Source organism: Pogona vitticeps, chromosome 2, assembly GCF_051106095.1.
Source record: "Pogona vitticeps strain Pit_001003342236 chromosome 2, PviZW2.1, whole genome shotgun sequence".
NCBI classification, from domain to species: Eukaryota; Metazoa; Chordata; class Lepidosauria; order Squamata; family Agamidae; genus Pogona; species Pogona vitticeps.
This window is the reverse complement of record NC_135784.1, coordinates 17,787,331-17,811,096: the sequence shown is the minus strand read 5'-3', so window position 1 is coordinate 17,811,096 and position 23,766 is coordinate 17,787,331. Positions and strand designations below refer to the sequence as shown.

The following is a 23,766-nucleotide window of genomic DNA, read 5'->3' as shown; positions in this document are numbered from 1 at the left end:
CTCAGCTTCTGCGGTTTCTCTCATCTCCAACGGGACCAGCGAGCGCATCCAAATGTCCTTTGCAAAGGGGTTACAACTCAGCTCGTCTCAGGGTCCTTTCAAAAACGGATTAGTGTTGTCCAAGCCAAAAGTCTCTAATTGCGGTTCTGGTAACGGGGTCATCTCATCTCGCACCTCCGTCTCATAAGGGTCCCCCTCTCCTCATAGAGGGGTCCACGGTCCATTAAGTACCCCTTCCTCTGCGCTTCTTCCAGACGCCATGCCCGGTGTTCTTGCTCTTCCCAGTCTACCACCTCCTTCTCCACTCTGAACCATCTGCGCCACTCTGTGGCCTCCGACTCTCCAAAATAAGGATGCTGGAGCACCCCCTTCTCCTTCGGTAATCAGCTTCCTCCCTAGGGACCCATACCTTCTCCAGTTTCCCAGTCCAAGGGTCTTCAACACATATCATTTACCAACCCCCCCTCCCAAGTATTACGTCCATCTCTCCTTTTCCCGCCAAACCATCCCCTGTCTAGGTGGTTACTGTCAAATTTATCAGTTCCCGCTCCAATTCTCGGGTATCAACTCCCCGCTGTTTGGTCTCGATGGGCGGTGCAGGTGGGTTTCTCTGAGCCTCTTGTTCCTTTGTGAGGGAGGACGGACGACACTCCGGCCAGAGCCTTTACACCAGGGGTCTCAGACATGCGGCCCGGGGGTCATTTGCAGCCTGCCGGACAATAGTTTGTGGCCCCCGCCTTGCCTGCCCCCCCTGAAGTGCCCACGTGTCCTCTGCTGTCAAGAGTCAAAAAAAGCCTTGCCTCGCTTGCCGGCGCACTCCCAAGACAGCGCCTCTTGCACCCTCCATCCAGAACTGCAGCCTGCCAGCCAGCCCGCTTGTCTGCTGGCTGCAGTTCTGGATGGAGGGTGCAAGAGGTGCTGTCTTGGGAGAGAGCCGGTGAGCGAGGCGCACTGCCAGCCCTTTCCGCCGAGTCGCAGCCAAGCGATGCCTGAGAGCGAAGCTCGCTCCTGGCCCGTCCTCGAAGAGCACCTCCAAGCCACCAACAGCAGCTGCTGCCGCCTCTTCCAGGGAAGCGGCTCTCTGGCTCTCTTTCTCTCTCGGCTCCCCCAACACCAGCCCGGCCAGCGCTTCCTCCTCCTTTTCGTCCTGCTTCAACCGCCTCGACTCTGGAGGCTGCCTTGGCTCGCCTCTCAAAGTTTGCTCCTCTGTCGTGGTGGGGGTACCTGCTGCTGCTGAGTGCGCCTTTTTTTGAGGGGGGCCTTCAGAGGAAGGTTGCCGGACTGCCATGTGTGTGTGTGTGTGTGCATGTGTGTATGCATGCGTGCGTACACCTGTGTACGGCGCCCCGTTCTTTTAATTTCGCAGGTACCGATGGGGGCTTTCCTCTTTTATTTATTTATTTATTTATTTATTTATTTATTTATTTATTTATTTATTTATTTATTTATTTATTTATTCAATTTCTACCCCGCCCCTCTAGACAAGGTCTACTCGATTCTGTGAGGTTTTTTAAAAAATTATGTCATGCCCTCCTCCCCACTAGGCGGTTGCCGACCTGCCCTCCCTCCTCCACTTCTTAATCCTGCTGCTGGTGCTGGTGGTGGTAGTGAAGAAGGAGCCAGAGGGGGTCGTGGCCGGCGACGAGGCACAACAAGGCACAACAAGAAAGGGATATACAGTGAATATAAAAAGCTTATACACCCCTGTTAAAATGTCAAGTGTCTGTGATGTAAAAAAAGAGACAAAGATAAATCACTTCAGAACTGCGAGCTAAACCGCAGAAGCCTTTGTGTGTTGCAGGGTCAGAAGACCAAGCAGTCGTAAGATCAAATCCACGTGACGGAGTGAGCACCCGTCGCTTGTCCCACCTCCCGCCAACCTAGCGGTTTGAAAACATGCAAATGCGAGTAGATAAATAGGGAACACCTTGGTGGGAAGGTAACAGCGTTCCGTGTCTAAGTCGCACTGGCCATGTGACCACGGAAGATTGTCTTCGGACAAAACGCTGGCTCTATGGCTTAGAAACGGGGATGAGCACCGCCTCCTAGAGGCGAACATTACTGGACAAAAATTCTCAAGGGGAACCTTTACCTTTTATAAACTTTACAATTTGGTTCACCAACAAACTGGTATTTTTTTAGGGGGACGGAAGTAAAAATAAAAAACTGCCACTGTGGCATTTCTGACACATCAGAGCCACATGGATATGATTGGAATCATGATGGTTCCTATCAGTACAGTAGTCAGAAAGACTCAATTTGAGCATTCGCTATAATCCACATTTTTAGCACCTGCAGAGGGCCTTGGAACTGAGCCCTGAAGATATGGGGCTCCTTCTGCATGCATTTACTGCCGCACAAATGCAGTTGGAGTGATTCACCTTCCTGGTTATGTGATTGCCCGCATGTAGCATTTGGCATACACACAAACACACAGACACAAACACAGACACAGACACACACACACACACAAACAATCACAAAAAGCAGCACTAGCATCTCCAGACTCCCTTCAGTTTTAAAGTCTTTGCTCAGGAAGACTCCTTCCTGATATGAAGGCAGGTAGCGGTGATCAACAATCTGGCAGTAAGTCCAAAAACAAACAAACAAAAACATTGTGTGGTTGTATGGTTCTATTTTGAAATAACACCAGTTAATAGGAAAAGTAGACCGCGGCCAGGAGAGAACTCATTAGCTTTGTTTATTATCACTTGTCATATTTTACAAACCACTGACCAGAATGAGGAAATTGTGCATTGTAGCTCTTCAGAAGGCGCCCTAGAGAGAGCATAAAGGGCAGTGATGCTACAACTCCCAGGGAACAGAGCGCCAGCTTTCTTTTTTTGTACATTAACCACAGGAAGTAACGTCCATGAGAGCCATGTAACCTCGGAGATAGGCTTTGGTCCAGGTGAGTGAAATGTCGATATCTTTAAGTGTGGGTCTGTGGGCTGGAACCCTCAGAATTCTGTCTCAGGGTCAGATTCCAGATTAGGCATCCTTCAGTCTTGAGACACTAGGGTGACGTGCTCTGTATGGAGGACTTGGAACAGTATCTAGTGTGGCTGAGGAGGTCAATTCGAGTGTGACAAACCCTTCCACAATGAAGACAAATATAGCCTGTCCCCTGTCCAGCTCCCTGATTTTGCTGCTTTCAGTGAGTATGGCCAAAAAATGCCCTGTTTCTGTCACCTTCAATTCATCCACACGAATCGTTGCACGTTCACCCACTCTTCAGTTCATTGGCTCCTTCGTCGTACCGCTCTAACAGTTAGGGAGTTTTTTCCTGATATTCATCTTAAATCTGGCCTCCTGTAGCTTGAGCCCATCATCACGCATCCTGCACTCTGGGATGTTAGAGAACAGATCATAGGATCAGAGAACCGTCGTAGGGTTGGAAGGGTCCTTGAAGGTCATCTAGTCCAACCCCCTGCCCAAGGCAGGAGACCTCCAGCCACCCCGGACAGATGGCTGTCCAATCCGTTCCCCTCCTCTGCAGTGCCACACATTTTAGCTGGATATTCCTGGCCTTTTCCTCTTCGTGATATACATCAGGGGCAGAGTGGAGGTTACGAGATCCCCACAAGAGGCAAAGGCCTCGGCTGGAAAAGTAACCCGAGGGTGGGAAGCACGAGAGAAAGAGAGAGAGAGAGAGATGCTTCCCGACGGATCCTGCTGTCAAAACGTCTCCCAGGGCCGCTGAGGAGACAAATCCAGGCCGGACTCTGCCCTTCACCTCCGAGCTCAGGCTGCAGATTGGAGGGGTCGGTGCTTCCCTTGCCAGGAGCCTGGCTTGGCTGCAGTCACATGATAGGAAGTGGGAGACAAGAGTGGCAGCCAAGAGGAAAGGAGTCTGAGGGGAGGGAGATGATGGAAGATTGAAAGGGAGGGTTCAAAGGCCCAGACCTCCCCCTGGAAATGGGAGAGGAGATCAGGTGAGAAGGAGTGGCTCCGGATTTTGTTTTTTGTTTTGGAGTGGTTGCACGCAGGGTGGGGGTGGGGGGAGAGAGAAGCGACCTGTAGATACAAAAGAGGGATTTTTGGGCGGGGAATCTGGGCAGGTCGAGATCCTGGACCTTCCCTCAAATGTAGGTGGAAGCAAACGGACTCCATTATAGTCAGATTCCAATGCAATGCAATGGAAGGTTCTAGAATCTAGATGCATTGTGGGAAGATCCAGTGAACCATTCAGGCAAGCCAAGGGTTAAGTTCAGGGAATTGGGATTTCTCGAGGGTAAGGCAACCTGGGATGGGGTTGGAAGTCTCCCAAGGCCAAGGCTTCTCCCTCCCAAATAATCCCGTCCTGTGACTCAATTCCTTTGGGGGGGGGAAAGGGGAGCCAGCTTCTCCCAAGGGTGCCTAGGCTCCAAGCCGTGACGTGGGGAGCCCCTTTCCCTTTTGCCCCTCAATGCACTTTGGGGGGGATGGTGAGTCCCCCCAAGGATTTGGGGTCGGGGATCCTGGAGGAGGAAAAGAGGCAGCGAGAGAGGATCTCTTCCCCTCCTCCAGATTGGCCCCCAAAGTTTGGTTTCCTGATGCCAAGCCTTGCAGCCCCCCCTCGGCTGACCACACGACCACCGACAGAAGCTGGCTAGGTTGTCAGTTGACGGGGAACAGGAGTCCGTAAATAGGATTTTCCCAGGGTTCCTCCTCCTCCTATGCTATCAAGTTAGCTCTGACATTTGGTGACTCTTTTCAGGGTATTCTAAGCGGAGAATACAAGTGGTGCCTCACTTGATGAGGATATAGAACGAAATCCTTGTCAAGCGAAATAAAGAAACCAATTGAAATGCATTAAAACCCGGTTAATGCGTTCCATTGGGCTAAATGTCTCAGCATCCAGCGAAGAACCTCCATAGGGTAGCCATTTCCCTTTCTTTGGAAGAATCCCTCCTAAAGCACAGCAGGGGGCCATTTTGAAAACCCGACAATCAGCTGTATATCGAAGTGGCGTCCCCTTCCCTTCTTCTGGGGACACCCTGGGATTGTGTTGCTCCCCCAAGGCTACCCAGGCTGGCTCGACTCGCAGGAGGCACAGAGGGGGAATCGAACTCCCAACCTCTGGTTCCCTTGCCAAATGCCTGACTCAGTGAGATGTCCAGACAGCTCTTTCTCTTAGATCAGAGACCCCCTAAATTAAGACCAATGTTATCACGGTTAGGTGTAAGAGAGGTGTACTGAGCACTAGCAGGAGATAGAGGAAGAGTAGAGTGGAGCTGTGGCTGGCGGCTTTTGTCATTTCCAACTTTTTTCTTTCTTCTAGAATGTAATGATCATTAGCAGAAAAATGTCCTGCCTTTGCAGCCTGTGAAGAGTGTCGTCTGATAAAGACAGTCTTTGCTCACAGAAAGAGAGAGAGAGAGACAGAGAGAGAAGGAAGGAATCCTTTGATTCCACTGAAGGCTTTCTTAGAACATAAACCAGTAATCGAGGAGCAGAAGTTCGTTGACCTTGATCGAGGAAGAGCTTCTGATGTCCTCATGGCTGAGAGCAGTGGCGGATTCCCGGAGAGATCATTGCGGAAAATCTTGGAGGAGGATGTTGTCAGCTCAGATACACAACTCCAGAGCTTCAAGCGGTTCTCCTACGAGGAAGCAGAAGGTCCCCGAGAAGCTTGCAGCCGACTCCACGGTCTCTGCCGTCGGTGGCTGAAGCCAGAAAGGCACACCAAGGCTCAGATCCTGGACCTGGTGGTCCTGGAGCAGTTCCTGGCCATCCTTCCCCCGGAGATGTCCCGCTGGGTGAGGGAATGTGGAGCGGAGACCAGTTCCCAGGCGGTGGCCCTGGCCGAAGGCTTCCTCCTGAGCCAGGCAGAAGAGGAGCGGAAGGTGAGAGGATTCCCACTTGGGGCTCTTAAGACAGGTCGCCTCAGTCCCTGTGGCCCCTTCCTCTGTCCCACAGCCCCTCCTGAGGCCCCTCGTGCTGCCATGGCCCCCCCAAGCTTCTGCGGTTCTGCCTAGCTTTGGTGCACCGCCTCTTCTCTTTGGAAGCAAAGTCTACAGGAAGCATGGATCTTGATTCAGAGTAGAAAAATATCTGTGGAAAGCTTGATCCTCCTTTAAAACAAGCCACCCTTGTTATTTTTTCTGTAAGAAAATTCCAGATTTCTCTTTCTGCCCCAGAGACACCACCAAAGGAGACGGTGAGGTTTCTGATGGGATTGGAGGTGGTGGCTCTCTACCTCTTCCTACACTCCAGAAGTCCTCCATCTTTTATCTAATGGATGAGAAATCCAGTGCAGGGACTGGGTGGGTAGCTCAGTGGTTGAGGTCCCTGGCTGCAGAGCCAGAGGTTGGGAGTTTGATTCCCCCCACTGGGCCTCCTGGGAAAAGAGCCAGCCTGGGTAGCCTTGGGCCAGCGGCCCAGTCCCAGAAATAACCCCATTAAAAAGGGAAGGGAAAACCACTTCTAAGTACTGTACAGTATTTTCTACCTAGAAAACCCTGGAAAGGGTGGCCATAAATCAGAATGGACCTGACGGTACACACTTCTTATTATTACGTATACCCCAGAAATAGTCCTCCTCCCATCTGATGGGTGGCAAATTTAAAGGAGGATCTTTTAAGATGTTCTACAAGGGACTTACAGTCCTTTGATAATATCCAGAGACAGACATCCCCTGACCCCCAAATTCTACCACCAACCTTCCAGTCTTTGTCCCTTTCTCGTTCCTTTTCTGTCGTTCTTTTGGATTGAATCCTTTATTGTTCTTTCAGGGGGAAAGTCTTCTGTGGACATTCAGCCTGATTTCTCAGTAACAGAGAAGGCGGCACAGCCGGAGAGCAGACAGCATCTTCTGCCAAGGGGGAACACGCCAGGCGGTGAAGGAGGTGCCAGTTTGCAGGGTAAAGTCAAATGTCAGCAGGGGAAAGGAAGAGGGTGATCTCCTTGTCTGAAGGATGGAGGAGAAGCACGGGCTGCGTTGATATCTCCCTGAGTATCTCCCCCCCATTCTATATATTGTGTTTTAATGGTTGTTTTGTGTTGACACATCACCTGCTGCCGTCCACTTTTCCCCACATGACTGTCTTTTCCAGAGAATCTTGCCTTTTCGTGAGGTGCCCAAAGGAGGACAGTCTCAATTTCAGCGTTTTTGCCTCCAGAGAGAGTTCAGGGTGGATTTGATCTTGGGCCCACTCATTTGTCTTTCCGGAAGAGAACATTGCATATGTTTCTGTGAGAATTGTATGCACCTGATGCCACGTTCTCAGCATCTCTCACATAGGAGATGGAATGTTTAATTACCAACACTTTAAATGAGAAAAGGAGTGCTTAGATTCATGGCCAGAAGGTTAAAGAGAAAAGCTCCACCGAAAGGAAATAGAAATCATATCTATGTGCCTGAAACACAAATTCAGGATAGGGAAGAATCCAAATTGTCTCACTCCGTCCAGTTGTCATTGCATCGCTGGTTGGTCTCTCCACACATTGATTCGATGATTCTGTTTGTATCCCATGTTTGACTCAATGTGCTCAAGACCTTGCAGTTTTTTTTCCTTAACAACTCAGGCCTGAGAACAACAATCCTGTGAGGTAGGTCTGGTTGTGGAAGAATAACTGAGCTGTGATCGTCCCGTGGGTTTCATGGCAGTTCTCAGTTTCAGTGGCAACAAGCTCTCCTAAGTCTCAGGCTAAGTGCTGGCCGTTCCCCCCTTCCTTTGCAATCTTTTGCATTTTACTGGAGTTACTTTCTAGTACGTTTTAGAAAAAAGAAGCCGTGTTGATCTGTTCTACCATATCAGGTCAAAAGCAAAACAACATTAAAAATAAAGTAGACAAAAAGGGCTCAGGGACAAATCCTCAGACAAAATGTGGGCTTCCTATCTGAGTAAAAGATAGCGATTAGTTTTTAAGGTCACAGAAAAGGTTTGACATCGTTATTTTCTTTGTACAGTATTAGTTTTAGAATTGGTCTGAATTTCTAGTACATGTTTATAGGATTTTGATCTTTGTCTCTGTGAGAAACGGTTGCAACTGATGCCGCATTCCCATACAGGAGCTGGAATGATGCCAGTAGCAAAGACTCCGCCATCTTCCCTTCCCTCGGATGGAGAGGAACCCCATCAGGTAAGCAGAAGGGCGAAACTGCAGTCCATCCGTACATCAAATGCTCTCATCGCATTCCTTGGAAGAATCAAGGGGGCATTTGTTCCAGTTTTGCTTGTGTCCGAATATTTCCAAAACAAAAACCATTAAGTGCTTTGTATTTGGGATTTCAGGAAATTGAGATATTAAACATGAGAGAAATGAAAACTGATGGAGTCACCCATCCAGACCCCACAGCTTTGAGTGCTTAACTCTTAAAAGTCCTTTGTATTCTTTAGTCATGCCCGTCCTGAATTTGGCTGGTCGCCCATTTTTTTAAAAAGAGTTCCTTGCTGTAACACCTATACAGTAGAGCCCCTTTATCTGCAGGATCTGTATCGCCAGATTCACTTATCCACGGTCTGAAAAATTAAAAATATTAAAAGAAAAATCCAAGCTATAATTTTTTTCCACAAGGTCAGTACCAAAATTGGCCACAAGAGATAGCCAGAAAGCATGCTACAGAAAGCATTGGCTATTAAAATACAATTTGCTATAACATAATCCTTCTGAAGAAAATCAATCCTGAGTGCTCAGTGGAAGGACAGATCCTGAAGCTGAGGCTCCAATACTTTGGTCATCTCATGAGAAGAGAAGACTCCCTGAAAAACCCCTGATGTTGGGAAAATGTGAGGGCAAGAGGAGAAGGGGACCACAGAGGACGAGATGGTTGGACAGTGTCATCGGCTACCAAAATGAATTTGATCCAACTCCGGGAGGCAGTGGAAGACAGGAGGGCCTGGTGTGCTCTGGTCCATGGGGTCACGAAGAGTCAGACACGACTTAACGACTGAACAACAACAACATAACATAATCCGTGTTGTTCAGCATCAGCGGGAAGCTTGGATCTGATCTCCCATGGATATGGAGGTCCTACTGTATATCAAGAAAGTGTAACATAGTTGTCTCCATGGTGAGAAAAGCAGGACCCTCCTGTATCAGATTGGTTTCTCACAAGAGTTCCCTAATGCAAGCCCAAACATGGGGCAGAGAAATCCCTTTATATCTCAATCTCGCCTGATTCAGACACCTGTTTTGGAGGGTTGTATTAAAGTAGCTCTGAGCTGTGAGAAAAATATACTTTTTTCTCCAGGCTTCTGTGACCTTTGAAGAGGTGGCGGTGTGTTTCACCCAGGAGGAGTGGGCGCTGCTGGATCCTGACCAGAGGGCCCTACAGAGGGAAGTCATGGAGGAGAATTCTAGGATGGTGACATCTCTGGGTAAGGCCTACTCTTTTCCTGGAAATTGAAAAAATTAATTCAAAAGGTGGAGAGAAATGCTGATATCAGAAAGGGGGTTATGAAAATATGATATAGATGACAGAGGGCATCACCAGGAGCCAAGAGAGCGACACGTTGGGTGCAGATTGTCCGTTTCTGGTCATACCCAGAATTCAGTCTTGGTCTGTGCTTGTCTCTCTTCTCTGCAGATAATTTGAAGAAAACAGCCGTATGTGCAAGGAGCAGCAAGTGCTTTGTGCAGAAAATGGATCTTGTCAGACATTGGCAAACACACACAAATGTTAAAAGAATTACTGGAGGGAAACCCTACAAATGCATCCTGTGTGGGAAACATTTTGCCCAAAAGATGACCCTGATCCTTCACAAGAGGACCCACATTGCAAAGAAAAGTGTCAGGGAGAAGCCACACAAATGCCAGGAGTGTGAGACATGTCTTCCTCAAAAGACAGACTTGAAAAAGCATGAGAGTCGGCACAGCGGAGAGAAACCATACCAATCTGAGGAGTGCGGGAAAGGTTTTACCTGGAATCCAAACGTAATGAAGCATCAGAGAGTTCATACAAGAGAGAAACCGTACAAATGCCTGAAGTGTAGCAAACATTTTTCTTGCAGTACAACCCTTTTGAGCCATCAGAGAGTCCACAGAGGAGAAAAACGATACAAATGTCAAGAATGTGGGAAATGTTTTTCTCAAAATTGGATCCTTCTGGTGCACCAGAGAGTCCACACAGGAGAAAAACCCTACAAATATAAGGAGTGTGATAAATGTTTTCCTCAGAAGACAGAGTTGGTGAAGCATAAGACTCAGCACACAGGAGAGAAACCGTACAAATGTCAGGAGTGTGAGAAGTGTTTTTCTCATAACTCAGACCTTCTGAAGCACAAAAGAGTTCATACAGGTGAGAAACCGTACAAATGTCAGGAGTGTGAGATGTGTTTTTCTCAGAACTCACACCTTCTGAGGCACAAAAGAGTTCATACAGGCGAGAAACCGTACAAATGTGAGGAGTGTGAGAAGTGTTTTTCTCAGAACTCACACCTTCTGAAGCACAAAAGAGTACATACAGGTGAGAAACCGTACAAATGTCAGGAGTGTGAGAAGTCTTTTTCTCAGAACTCAGACCTTCTGAGGCACAAAAGAATTCATACCGGTGAGAAACCGTTCAAATGTCAGGAGTGTGAGAAGTGTTTTTCTCTTAACTCACACCTTCGGAGGCACAAAAGAATTCATACCGGTGAGAAACCGTACAAATGTCAGGAGTGTAAGAAGTGTTTTTCTCTTAACTCACACCTTTGGAGGCACAAAAGAATTCATACAGGTGAGAAACCGTACAAATGTGAGGAGTGTGAGATGTGTTTTTCTCAGATTTCAATCCTTCTGAGGCACAAAAGAGTTCATACAGGTGAGAAACCGAACAAATGTAAGGATTGTGGGAAAGGTTTTACCCAGAATTCAAACCTTTTGGTGCACCAGAGAGTCCACACAGGAGAGAAACCCTACAAATGCAAGGAGTGTGGGAAATCATTTGCTTGGAATTCACAACTTATGAATCATTATGATGTCCACAAAGGAGGACACGTCAGCAAGTGTCCCAAGTTTAGGAAATGTTTTGTTCTAATTTCAGATATTGTGAAGCATCGGAGAGTCCACACAGGTGAGAAACTCTAGAAGTGTCAGGAGTGTGAGAACTGTTTTTGTAAGAACTCCCACCTTCTGAGGCACAAAAGTGTTCATATAAGAGAGAAAATGTGCAAATGCCGGGAGTGTCAAAAAGATTTGATCACAGTTCCCAGTTTGAGAACTTTCAAAGAATCCACACCGGAGGTCAACTTTACAAGTGTCAAGAATGTGGGAAATGTTTCATTCAGAATTCAAAGTTTCTGAAGCATCAGACTGTACACACGAGAGAGAAATCATACCGATGCCAGGTCTGTGGCAAGTGTTTTTCTCTGAGTATAAATCTTCTGATTCACCAGAGAGTCCACAAAGGAGAAAAACCATAGAAATGTAAGGAATATGGGAAATGTTTTGCACGGAAATCAGCTCTTTTGAGCCATCAGGTACTCGACAGGGGAGAGAAGCCACACAAATGCCAGAAGTGTGGGAAATGCTTTGCTCAGAGTTCACAACTTGTGAACCATAAAAGAATCAATCGAGGAAAGCAACCGTACGAGTGCCAGGAGTGTGGGCAGTCTTTTGTGAAGAACTCAAAATATTGTGACCCACTGTTAGTTAGGCTTCATATCTTGCCTCCCCTAGTTTTAAGTGAGACTCTGGAAACACTTGTGTTAAAAAATCACAACTAGTCTTTATTAGAATATATAACAATAAATCTGTTTGCCTAAACTCAGCTTCTGCGGTTTGTCTCATCTCCAACGGGACCAGTGAGGGCATCTAAATGTCCTTTGCAAAGGGGTTACAACTCAGCTCGTCTCAGGGTCCTTTCAAAAACGGATTAGTGTTGTCCAAGCCAAAAGTCTCTAATTGCGGTTCTGGTAATGGGGTCATCTCATCTCGCACCTCCGTCTCATAAGGGTCCCCCTCTCCTCATAGAGGGGTCCACGGTCCACTAAGTACCCCTTCCTCTGCGCTTCTTCCAGATGCCATGCCCGGTGTTCTTGCTCTTCCCAGTCTACCGCCTCCTTCTCCACTCTGAACCATCTGCGCCACTCTGTGGCCTCCGACTCTCCAAAATAAGGATGCTGGAGCACCCCCTTCTTCTTCGGTAATCAGCTTCCTCCCTAGGGACCCATACCATCTCCAGTTTCTCAGTCCAAGGGTCTTCAACACATATCATTTACCAACCCCCCCCTCCCAAGTATTACGTCCATCTCTCCTTTTCCCGCCAAACCATCCCCTGTCTAGGTGGTTACTGTCAACTTTATCAGTTCCCGCTCCAATTCTCGGGTATCAACTCCCCGCTGTTTGGTCTCGATGGGCGGTGTAGGTGGGTTTCTCTGAGCCTCTTGTTCCTTTGTGAGGGAGGACGGACGACACTCCGGCCAGAGCCTTTACACCAGGAGTCTCAGACATGCGGCCCAGGGGTCATTTGCAGCCCGCCGGACAATAGTTTGTGGCCCCTGCCTTGCCTGCCCCCCCTGAAGTGCCCACGTGTCCTCTGCTGTCAAGAGTCAAAAAAAGCCTTGCCTCGCTTGCCGGCGCACTCCCAAGACAGCGCCTCTTGCACCCTCCATCAGGAACTGCAGCCTGCCAGCCAGCCTGCTTGTCTGCTGACTGCAGTTCTGGATGGAGGGTGCAAGAGGCGCTGTTTTGGGAGAGAGCCGGTGAGCGAGGCGCACTGCCAGCCCTTTCCGCCGAGTCGCAGCCAAGCGATGCCTGAGAGCGAAGCTCGCTCCTGGCCCGTCCTCGAAGAGCACCTCCAAGCCACCAACAGCAGCTGCTGCCGCCTCTTCCAGGGAAGCGGCTCTCTGGCTCTCTTTCTCTCTCGGCTCCCCCAGCACCAGCCCGGCCAGCGCTTCCTCCTCCTTTTCGTCCTGCTTCAACTGCCTCGACTCTGGAGGCTGCCTTGGCTCGCCTCTCAAAGTTTGCTCCTCTGTCGTGGTGGGGGTACCTGCTGCTGCTGAGTGCACCTTTTTTTGAGGGGGGCCTTCAGAGGAAGGTTGCCGGACTGCCATGTGTGTGTGTGTGTGCATGTGTGTATGCATGCGTGCGTACACCTGTGTAGGGCGCCCCGTTCTGTTTAATTTCACCGGTACCGATGGGGGCTTTCCTCCTTTGGTGATTCTGTGAGGTATTTAAAAAAATTATGTCATGCCCTCCTCCCCGCTAGGCGGTTGCCGACCTGCCCTCCCTCCTCCACTTCTTCATCCTGCTCCTGGTGCTGGTGGTGGTAGTGAAGAAGGAGCCAGAGGGGGTCGTGGCCGGCGACGAGGGCTCATGCGCCCCTCCTCCTCGGAGCCCCAGCCGGGCTAAGGAAACTCCTGGGCAGTTTCCTTGGCTCTTGCTCTGCTTGGCAGAAAATCTGATGCGGCCCAGCCTCATCCAGACTGTGCTCCAGAGGCCCCCAGGTAAATTGAGTTTGAGACCCCTGCTTTACACTCTCGCCTCACGTCTCATACCCACAAGACTTTACACACTGGAGAGAAACTATACCAGTGCCACAAAAATATGGGATATGTTTTTCTCACAATTGAAACCTTCTCGCTCACCAGAGAGTCGAGACAGGAGAAAAACCTACAAATGCGCACAGTGTGGGAAATGTTTCTCTTGGAATTCACACCTCACAAGGCACAACAAGAAAGGGATATACAGTGAATATAAAAAGCTTATACACTCCTGTTAAAATGTCAAGTGTCTGTGATGTAAAAAAAGAGACAAAGATAAATCACTTCAGAACTGTGAGCTAAACCGCAGAAGCCTTTGTGTGTTGCAGGGTCAGAAGACCAAGCAGTCGTAAGATCAAATCCACGTGACGGAGTGAGCACCCGTCGCTTGTCCCACCTCCCGCCAACCTAGCGGTTTTAAAACATGCAAATGCGAGTAGATAAATAGGGACCACCTTGGTGGGAAGGTAACAGCGTTCCGTGTCTAAGTCGCACTGGCCATGTGACCACGGAAGATGGTCTTCGGACAAAATGCTGGCTCTATGGCTTAGAAACGGGGATGAGCACCGCCTCCTAGAGGCGAACATTGCTGGACAAAAATTCTCAAGGGGAACCTTTACCTTTTATAGACTTTACAATTTGGTTCACCAACAAACTGGTATTTTTTTAGGGGGAGGGAAGTAAAAATAAAAAACTGCCACTGTGGCATTTCTGACACATCAGAGCCACATGGATATGATTGGAATCATGATGGTTCCTATCAGTACTGTAGTCAGAAAGACTCAATTTGAGCATTCGCTATAATCCACATTTTTAGCACCTGCAGGGGGCCTTGGAACTGAGCCCTGAAGATATGGGGCTCCTTGTGCATGCATTTACTGCCGCACAAATGCAGTTGGAGTGGTTCACCTTCCTGCTTATGTGATTGGCCGCATGTAGCATTTGGCATACACACAAACACACAGACACAAACACAGACACACACACACACACACAAACAATCACAAAAAGCAGCACTAGCATCTCCAGACTCCCTTCAGTTTTAAAGTCTTTGCTCAGGAAGACTCCTTCCTGATATGAAGGCAGGTAGCGGTGATCAACAATCTGGCAGTAAGTCCAAAAACAAACAAACAAAAACATTGTGTGGTTGTATGTTTCTATTTTGAAATAACACCAGTTAATAGGAAAAGTAGACAGCGGCCAGGAGAACTCATTAGCTTTGTTTATTATCACTTGTCATATTTTACAAACCACTTACCAGAATGAGGAAATTGTGCATTGTAGCTCTTCAGAAGGCGCCCTAGAGAGAGCATAAAGGGCAGTGATGCTACAACTCCCAGGGAACAGAGCGCCAGCTTCCTTTTTTTGTACATTAACCACAGGAAGTAACGTCCATGAGAGCCATGTAACCTCGGAGATAGGCCTTGGTCCAGGTGAGTGACATGTCGATATCTTTAAGTGTGGGTCTGTGGGCTGGAACCCTCAGAATTCTGTCTCAGGGTCAGATTCCAGATTAGGCATCCTTCAGTCTTGAGACACTAGGGTGACGTGCTCTGTATGGAGGACTTGGAACAGTATCTAGTGTGGCTGAGGAGGTCAATTCGAATGTGACAAACCCTTCCACAATGAAGACAAATATAGCCTGTCCCCTGTCCAGCTCCCTGATTTTGCTGCTTTCAGTGAGTATGGCCAAAAAATGCCCTGTTTCTGTCACCTTCAATTCATCCACACGAATCGTTGCACGTTCACCCACTCTTCAGTTCATTGGCTCCTTCGTCGTACCGCTCTAACAGTTAGGGAGTTTTTTCCTGATATTCATCCTAAATCTGGCCTCCTGTAGCTTGAGCCCATCATCACGCATCCTGCACTCTGGGATGTTAGAGAACAGATCATAGGATCAGAGAATCGTCATAGGGTTGGAAGGGACCTTCGAGGTCTTCTAGTCCAACCCCCTGCCCAAGGCAGGAGACCTCCAGCCATCCCGGACAGATGGCTGTCCAATCCTTTCCCCTCCCCTGCAGGGCCACACATTTTAGCTGGATATTCCTGGCCTTTTCCTCTTAGTGATATACCTCAGGGGCATCGTGGAAGTTACGAGATCAACACAAGAGGCAAAGGTCTTGCCTGGAGAAGAAACCCGAGGGTGGGAAGCAGGAGAGAAAGAGAGAGACAGATGCTTCCCGACGGATCCTGCTGTCAAAACTTCTCCCAGGGCTGCTGAGGAGACAAATCCAGGCCGGACTCTGCCCTTCACCTCTGAGCTCAGGCGGCAGATTGGAGGGGTCGGTGCTTCCCTTGCCAGGAGCCTGGCTTGGCTTCAGTCACATGATAGGAAGTGGGAGACAAGAGTGGCAGCCAAGAGCAAAGGAGTCCGAGGGGAGGGAGATGATGGAAGATTGAAAGGGAGGGTTCAAAGGCCCAGACCTCCCCCTGGAAATGGGAGAGGAGATCAGGTGAGATTCAGGGGTGGCTCCAGATTTTGGGTTTTTTGTTTCGGAGTGGTTGGAGGGGGGGGAGATTTTTGGGCGGGAAATGTGGGCAGGTCCCGATCTTCGACCTCAAAGAGACTCCATTAAAGTCAGATTGTAATGCATTACAATGGAAGGTTCTAGACTCTAGGTGCATTGTGGCAAGATCGAGTGAACCGGCCAGGCAACCCAAGGGTTAAGTGCAGGGAATTGGGATTTCTCGAGGGGAAGGCAACCTGGGATGGGGGTTGGAAGTCTCCCAAGACCAAGGCTTCTCCCTCCCAAATAATCCCCTCGTGTGTCTCCTCTCAGTTCCTCTGGAGGGGAAAAGGGGAGCCAGTTTCTCCCAAGGGTGCCTAGGCTCCAGTCAGGGATGTGGGGAGCCCCTTTCCCTTTTGCCCCTCAAAGCACTTCGGGGGGGGGATGGAGAGTCTCCCCAAGGATTTGGGGTCGGGGGATCCTGGAGGAGGCGAATAGGCAGCGAGAGAGGATCTCTTCCCCTCCTCCAGATTGGCCCCCAAAGTTTGGTTTCCTGATGCAAAGCCTTGCAGCCCCCCCCCTCGGCCGACCACACGACCACCGACAGAAGCTGGCTTGGTTGTCCGTTGACGGGGAAGAGGAGCCCAAAAATAGGATTTTCCCAGGGCTCCTCCTCCTCCTATGCTATCAAGTCAGTTCTGACATTTGATGACCCTTTTCAGGGTTTTCTAAGCGGAGTACACACAGAAGTGGCGACCCCTTCCCTTCTTCTGGGGACAACCTGGGATTGTGTTGATCCCCCACGGCTACCCAGGCTGACTCGACTGGCAGGAGGCACAGAGCGGGAATCGAACTCCCAACTTATGGCTCCCCTGCCAAGCGTCTGACTCACTGAGATGTCCAGACAGCTCTTTCTCTTAGCTCAGAGACCCCCCTAAATTAAGACCAATGTTATCACGGTTAGGTGTAAGAGAGGTGCGCTGAGCACTCAGCAGGAGATGGAGGAAGAGGAGAGGGGAGCTGTGGCTGGCGAATTTTGTCATTTCCAACTTTTTTTCCTTTCTCCTAGAATGAAATGATCATCATTAGCAGAAAAAATGTCCTGCCTTTGCAGCCTGTGAAGAGTGTCATCTGATAAAGACGATCTTTACTCAGAGAGAGAGAGAGAGAGAGAGAGAAGGAAGGACCCCTTTGATTCCCCTAAATGGCTTTCTTAGAACATACACCAGCAATTTAGGAGCAGACGTTCGTTGACCTTGATCGAGGAAGAACTTCTGATGTCCTCATGGCGGAGAGCAGTGCCCGATTCTGGGAGAGGTCATTGCGGAAAATCTTGGAGGAGGATGTTGTCAGCTCAGATATACAACTCCAGAGCTTCAGGCGGTTCTCCTACGAGGAAGCGGAAGGGCCCCGAGACGCTTGCAGCCGACTCCACGGTCTCTGTCGTCAGTGGCTGAAGCCAGAAAGGCACACCAAGGCTCAGATCCTGGACCTGGTGATCCTGGAGCAGTTCCTGGCCATCCTTCCCCCGGAGATGTCCAGCTGGGTGAGGGAATGTGGAGCGGAGAGCAGTTCCCAGGCGGTGGCCCTGGCCGAAGGCTTCCTCCTGAGTCAGGGAGAAGAGGAGCAGAAAGTGAGAGGATTTCCACTTGGGGCTCTTAAGACGGGTCACCTCCGTCCCTGTGGCCCCTTTCTCTGCCCCACAGCCCCTCCTGAGGCCCCTCGTGCTGCCATGGCCCCCAAGCTTCTGCGGTTCTGCCTAACTTTGGTGCACCGCCTCTTCTCTTCGGAAGCAGAGTCTCCACAGGAAGCATGGATCTTGATTCAGAGTAGAAAAACCTCTGTGGAAAGCTTGATCCTCCTTTAAAACAAGCCACCCTTGTTATTTTTTCTGTAAGAAAATTCCAGATTTCTCTTTCTGCCCCAGAGACACCACCAAAGGAGACGGTGAGGTTTCTGATGGGATTGGAGGTGGTGGCTCTCTACCTCTTCCTACACTCCAGAAGTCCTCCATCTTTTACCTAATGGATGAGAGATCCAGTGCAGGGACTGGGTGGGTAGTTCAGTGGCTGAGGTCCCTGGCTGCAGAGCCAGAGGTTGGGAGTTTGATTCCCCCCACTGGGCCTCCTGGGAAAAGAGCCAGCCTGGGTAGCCTTGGGCCAGCGGCCCAGTCCCAGAAATAACCCCATTAAAAAGGGAATGGAAAACCACTTATCTTCCTGGAAAAGCCTGAAAAGGGTGGCCATAAGTCACGTATACACTAGAAATAGTCCACCTCCCACCTAATGGGTCGCAAATTTAAAGGAGGATCTTTTAAGATGTTCTACAAGGGACTTACAGTCCTTTGATAATATCCAGAGACAGACATCCCCTGACCCCCAAATTCTACCACCAACCTTCCAGTCTTTGTCCCTTTCTCGTTCCTTTTCTGTCGTTCTTTTGGATTGAATCCTTCATTGTTCTTTCAGGGGGAAAGTCTCTCTGTGGACATTCAGCCTGATTTCTCAGTGACAGAGAAGGCAGCACAGCCGGAGAGCAGACAGGATCTTCTGCCAAGGGGGAACACGCCAGGCGGTGAAGGAGGTGCCAGTTTGCAGGGTAAAGTCAAATGCCGGCAGGGGAAAGGAAGAGGGTGATCTCCCCGTCTGAAGGATGAAGCATGTCCTGCATTTATATCTCCCTGAGTATCTCCCCCCCATTCTATATATTGTGTTTTAATGGTTGTTTTGTGTTGACACATCACCTGCTGCCGTCCACTTTTCCCCACATGATTGTCTTTTCCAGAGAATCTTGCCTTTTCGTGAGGTGCCCAAAGGAGGACAGTCTGAATTTCAGCGTTTTTGCCTCCAGAGAGAGTTCAGGGTGGATTTGATCTTGGGCCCACTCATTTGTCTTTCCGGAAGAGAACATTGCATATGTTTCTGTGAGAATTGTAGGCACCTGACGCCACGTTCTCAGCACCTCTCACATAGGAGATGGAATGTTTAATTACCAACACTTAAAGGACTTTAAACGAGAAAAGGAGTGCTTAGATTCATGGCCAGAAGGTCAAAGAGAAAAGCTCCACCCAAAGGAAATAGAAATCATATCTATGTGCCTGAAACACAAATTCAGGATAGGGAAGAATCCAAATTGTCTCACTCCGTCCAGTTGTCATTGCATCGCTGGTTGGTCTCTCCACTCATTGATTCGATGATTCTGTTTGTATCCCATGTTTGACTCAATGTGCTCAAGACCTTGCAGTTTTTTTTCCTTAACAACTCAGGCCTGAGAACAACAATCCTGTGAGGTAGGTCTGGTTGTGGAAGAATAACTGAGCTGTGATCACCCAGTGGGTTTCATGGCAGTTCTGAGTTTCAGTGGCAACAAGCTCTCCTAAGTCTCAGGCTAAGTGCTGGCCGTTCCCCCCTTCCTTTGCAATCTTTTGCATTTTACTGGAGTTACTTTCTAGTACGTTTTAGAAAAAAGAAGCCGTGTTGATCTGTTCTACCATATCAGGTCAAAAGGAAAACAACATTAAAAATAAAGTAGACAAAAAGGGCTCAGGGACAAATCCTCAGACAAAATGTGGGCTTCCTCTCTGAGTAAAAGATAGCAGTTAGTTTTTAAGGTCACAGAAAAGTTTTGTCATCGTTATTTTCTTTGTATTAGTTTTAGAATTGGTCTGAATTTCTAGTACATGTTTATAGGATTTTGATCTTTGTCTCTGTGAGAAACGGTTGCAACTGATGCCGCATTCCCATACAGGAGCTGGAATGATGCCAGTAGCAAAGACTCCGCCATCTTCCCTTCCCTCGGATGGAGAGGAACCCCATCAGGTAAGCAGAAGGGCTAAACTGCAGTCCATCCATACATCAAATGCTCTCATCCCGTCCCTGGGAAGAATCAAGGGGGCATTTGTTCCAGTTTTGCTTGTGTCCGAACATTTCCAAAACAAAAACCATTAAGTGCTTTGTATTAGGGATTTCAGGAAATTGAGATATTAAACGTGAGAGGAATGAAAACTGATGGAGTCACCCATCCAGACCCCACAGCTTTGAGTGCTTAACTCTTAAAAGTCCTTTGTATTCTTTAGGCATGCCCGTCCTGAATTTGGCTGGTCGCCCATTTTTTTAAAAAGAGTTCCTTGCTGTAACACCTATACAGTAGAGCCCCTTTATCTGCAGGATCTGTATCGCCAGATTCACTTATCCACGGTCTGAAAAATTAAAAATATTAAAAGAAAAATCCAAGCTATAATTTTTTTCCACAAGGTCAGTACCAAAATTGGCCACAAGAGATAGCCAGAAAGCATGCTACAGAAAGCATTGGCTATTAAAATACAATTTGCTATAACATAATCCTTCTGAAGAAAATCAATCCTGAGTGCTCAGTGGAAGGACAGATCCTGAAGCTGAGGCTCCAATACTTTGGTCATCTCATGAGAAGAGAAGACTCCCTGAAAAACCCCTGATGTTGGGAAAATGTGAGGGCAAGAGGAGAAGGGCACCACAGAGGACGAGATGGTTGGACAGTGTCATCGGCTACCCAAATGAATTTGATCCAACTCCGGGAGGCAGTGGAAGACAGGAGGGCCTGGTGTGCTCTGGTCCATGGGGTCACGAAGAGTCAGACACGACTTAACGACTGAACAACAACAACATAACATAATCCGTGTTGTTCAGCATCAGCGGGAAGCTTGGATCTGATCTCCCGTGGATATGGAGGTCCTACTGTATATCAAGAAAGTATAACATAGTTGTCTCCATGGTGAGAAAAGCAGGACCCTCCTGTATCAGATTGGTTTCTCACAAGAGTTCCCTATGGCAAGCCCAAACATGGGGCAGAGAAATCCCTTTATATCTCAATCTCGCCTGATTCAGACACCTGTTTTGGAGGGTTGTATTAAAGTAGCTCTGAGCTGTGAGAAAAATATACTTTTTTCTCCAGTCTTCTGTGACCTTTGAAGAGGTGGCGGTGTGTTTCACCCAGGAGGAGTGGGCGCTGCTGGATCCTGAGCAGAGGGCCCTACAGAGGGAAGTCATGGAGGAGAATTCTAGGATGGTGACATCTCTGGGTAAGGCCTACTCTTTTCCTGGTAATTGAAAAAATTAATTCAAAAGGTGAAGAGAAATGCTGATATCAGAAAGGGGGTTATGAAAGTATGATATAGATGACAGAGGGCATCACCAGGAGCGAAGAGAGCGACACGTTGGGTGCAGATTGTCCGTTTCTGGTCATACCCAGAATTCAGTCTTGGTCTGTGCTTGTCTCTCTTCTCTGCAGATAATTTGAAGAAAACAGCCATATGTGCAAGGAGCAGCAAGTGCTTTGTGCAGAAAATGGATCTTGTCAGACATTGGCAAACACACACAAATGTTAAAAGAATTACTGGAGGGAAACCCTACAAATGCATCCTGTGTGGGAAACATTTTGCCCAAAAGATGACCCTGATCCTTCACAAGAGGACCCACATTGCAAAGAAAAGTGTCAGGGAGAAGCCACACAAATGCCAGGAGTGTGAGAAATGTCTTCCTCAAAAGACAGACTTGAAAAAGCATGAGACTCGACACAGCGGAAAGAAACCATACCAATCTGAGGAGTGCGGGAAAGGTTTTACCTGGAATCCAAACATTATGAAGCATCAGAGAGTTCATACAAGAGAGAAACCGTACAAATGCCTGAAGTGTAGCAAACATTTTTCTTGCAGTACAACCCTTTTGAGCCATCAGAGAGTCCACAGAGGAGAAAAACGATACAAATGTCAAGAATGTGGGAAATGTTTTTCTCAAAATTGGATCCTTCTGGTGCACCAGAGAGTCCACACAGGAGAAAAATCCTACAAATATAAGGAGTGTGATAAATGTTTTCCTCAGAAGACAGAGTTGGTGAAGCATAAGACTCAGCACACAGGAGAGAAACCGTACAAATGTCAGGAGTGTGAGAAGTCTTTTTCTCATAACTCAGACCTTCTGAAGCACAAAAGAGTTCATACAGGTGAGAAACCGTTCAAATGTCAGGAGTGTGAGAAGTCTTTTTCTCAGAACTCACACCTTCTGACGCACAAAAGAGTACATACAGGTGAGAAACCGTACAAATGTCAGGAGTGTGAGAAGTCTTTTTCTCAGAACTCACACCTTCTGAAGCACAAAAGAGTTCATACAGGTGAGAAACCGTACAAATGTCAGGAGTGTGAGAAGTGTTTTTCTCAGAACTCAGACCTTCTGAAGCACAAAAGAGTACACACAGTTGAGAAACCGTACAAATGTCAGGAGTGTGAGAAGTCTTTTTCTCATAACTCAGACCTTTGGAGACACAAAAGAGTTCATACCGGTGAGAAACCGTACAAATGTCAGGAGTGTGAGAAGTCTTTTTCTCATAACTCAGACCTTCTGAAGCACAAAAGAGTTCATACAGGTGAGAAACCGTACAAATGTCAGGAGTGTGAGAAGTCTTTTTCTTATAACTCAAACCTTCTGAAGCACAAAAGAGTTCATACAGGTGAGAAACCGTACAAATGTCAGGAGTGTGAGAAGTCTTTTTCTCATAACTCAAACCTTCTGAGGCACCAAAGAGTTCATACAGGTGAGAAACCGTACAAATGTAAGGATTGTGGGAAAGGTTTTACCCAGAATTCAAGCCTTGTGGTGCACCAGAGAGTCCACACAGGAGAGAAACCCTACAAATACAAGGAGTGCGGGAAATCATTTGCTTAGAATTCACAACTTATGAATCATTATGATGTCCACAAAGGACGACACGTCAACAAGTGTCCCAAGTTTAGGAAATGTTTTGTTCTAATTTCAGATATTGTGAAGCATCGGAGAGTCCACACAGGTGAGAAACTAGAAGTGTCAGGAGTGTGAGAACTGTTTTTGTAAGAACTCCCACCTTCTGAGGCACAAAAGTGTTCATATAAGAGAGAAAATGTGCAAATGCCAGGAGTGTCAAAAAGTTTTGATCACAGTTCCCAGTTTGAGAACTTTCAAAGAATCCACATCGGAGGTCAACTTTACAAGTGTCAAGAATGTGGGAAATGTTTCATTCAGAATTCAAAGTTTCTGAAGCATCAGACTGTACACACGAGAGAGAAATCATACCGATGCCAGGTCTGTGGCAAGTGTTTTTCTCTGAGTATAAATCTTCTGATTCACCAGAGAGTCCACAAAGGAGAAAAACCATAGAAATGTAAGGAATATGGGAAATGTTTTGCACGGAAATCAGCTCTTTTGAGCCATCAGGTACTCGACAGGGGAGAGAAGCCACACAAATGCCAGAAGTGTTGGAAATTCTTTGCTCAGAGTTCACAACTTGTGAACCATAAAAGAATCAACCGAGGAAAGCAACCGTACGAGTGCCAGGAGTGTGGGAAGTCTTTTGCAAAGAACTCAAAATATTGTGACCCACTGTTAGTTAGGGTTCATATCTTGCCTCCCCTAGTTTTAAGTGAGACTCTGGAAACACTTGTGTTAAAAAATCACAACTAGTCTTTATTAGAATATATAACAATAAATCTGTTTGCCTAAACTCAGCTTCTGCGGTTTGTCTCATCTCCAACGGGACCAGCGAGGGCATCCAAATGTCCTTTGCAAAGGGGTTACAACTCAGCTCGTCTCAGGGTCCTTTCAAAAATGTATTAGTGTCCAAGCCAAAAGTCTCTAATTGCAGGTCTGGTAACGGGGTCATCTCATCTCGCACCTCCGTCTCATAAGGGTCCCCCTCTCCTCATAGAGGGGTCCATGGTCCATTAAGTACCCCTTCCTCTGCGCTTCTTCCAGACGCCATGCCCGGTGTTCTTGCTCTTCCCAGTCTACCGCCTCCTTCTCCACTCTGAACCATCTGCGCCACTCTGTGGCCTCCGACTCTCCAAAATAAGGATGCTGGAGCACCCCCTTCTCCTTCGGTAATCAGCTTCCTCCCTAGGGACCCATACCTTCTCCAGTTTCCCA

The 23,766-nt window shown here is 48.0% G+C and overlaps 3 protein-coding genes across 3 annotated transcripts in view; all 3 read left to right on the top strand.

The window, feature by feature from the left end:
- The first annotated feature begins 3,660 nt into the window (after positions 1-3,660).
- LOC140703959 (uncharacterized) lies at positions 3,661-23,344 on the top strand. Its single transcript, XM_078388121.1, has 6 exons — positions 3,661-3,935; positions 5,264-5,828; positions 18,307-18,436; positions 19,586-19,656; positions 20,768-20,894; positions 21,104-23,344. The coding sequence occupies exons 2-6, from the start codon at positions 5,481-5,483 to the stop codon at positions 22,531-22,533; spliced, it is 2,106 nt and encodes a 701-aa protein (XP_078244247.1). The 5' UTR covers positions 3,661-3,935; positions 5,264-5,480; the 3' UTR covers positions 22,534-23,344.
- Positions 6,734-11,673, top strand: LOC144587458 (uncharacterized). The gene is made up of 4 exons (XM_078388165.1): positions 6,734-6,845; positions 7,997-8,067; positions 9,179-9,305; positions 9,515-11,673. The coding sequence occupies exons 2-4, from the start codon at positions 8,005-8,007 to the stop codon at positions 10,993-10,995; spliced, it is 1,671 nt and encodes a 556-aa protein (XP_078244291.1). The 5' UTR covers positions 6,734-6,845; positions 7,997-8,004; the 3' UTR covers positions 10,996-11,673.
- Positions 15,268-23,766, top strand: part of LOC140703952 (uncharacterized) — a 22,830-nt gene continuing 14,331 nt past the window's right edge. Inside the window, exon 1 of the mRNA XM_078388108.1 lies at positions 15,268-15,844. The gene's annotated coding sequence lies outside the window, so the exon portion shown is untranslated. The remainder of the gene's footprint in view (positions 15,845-23,766) is intronic.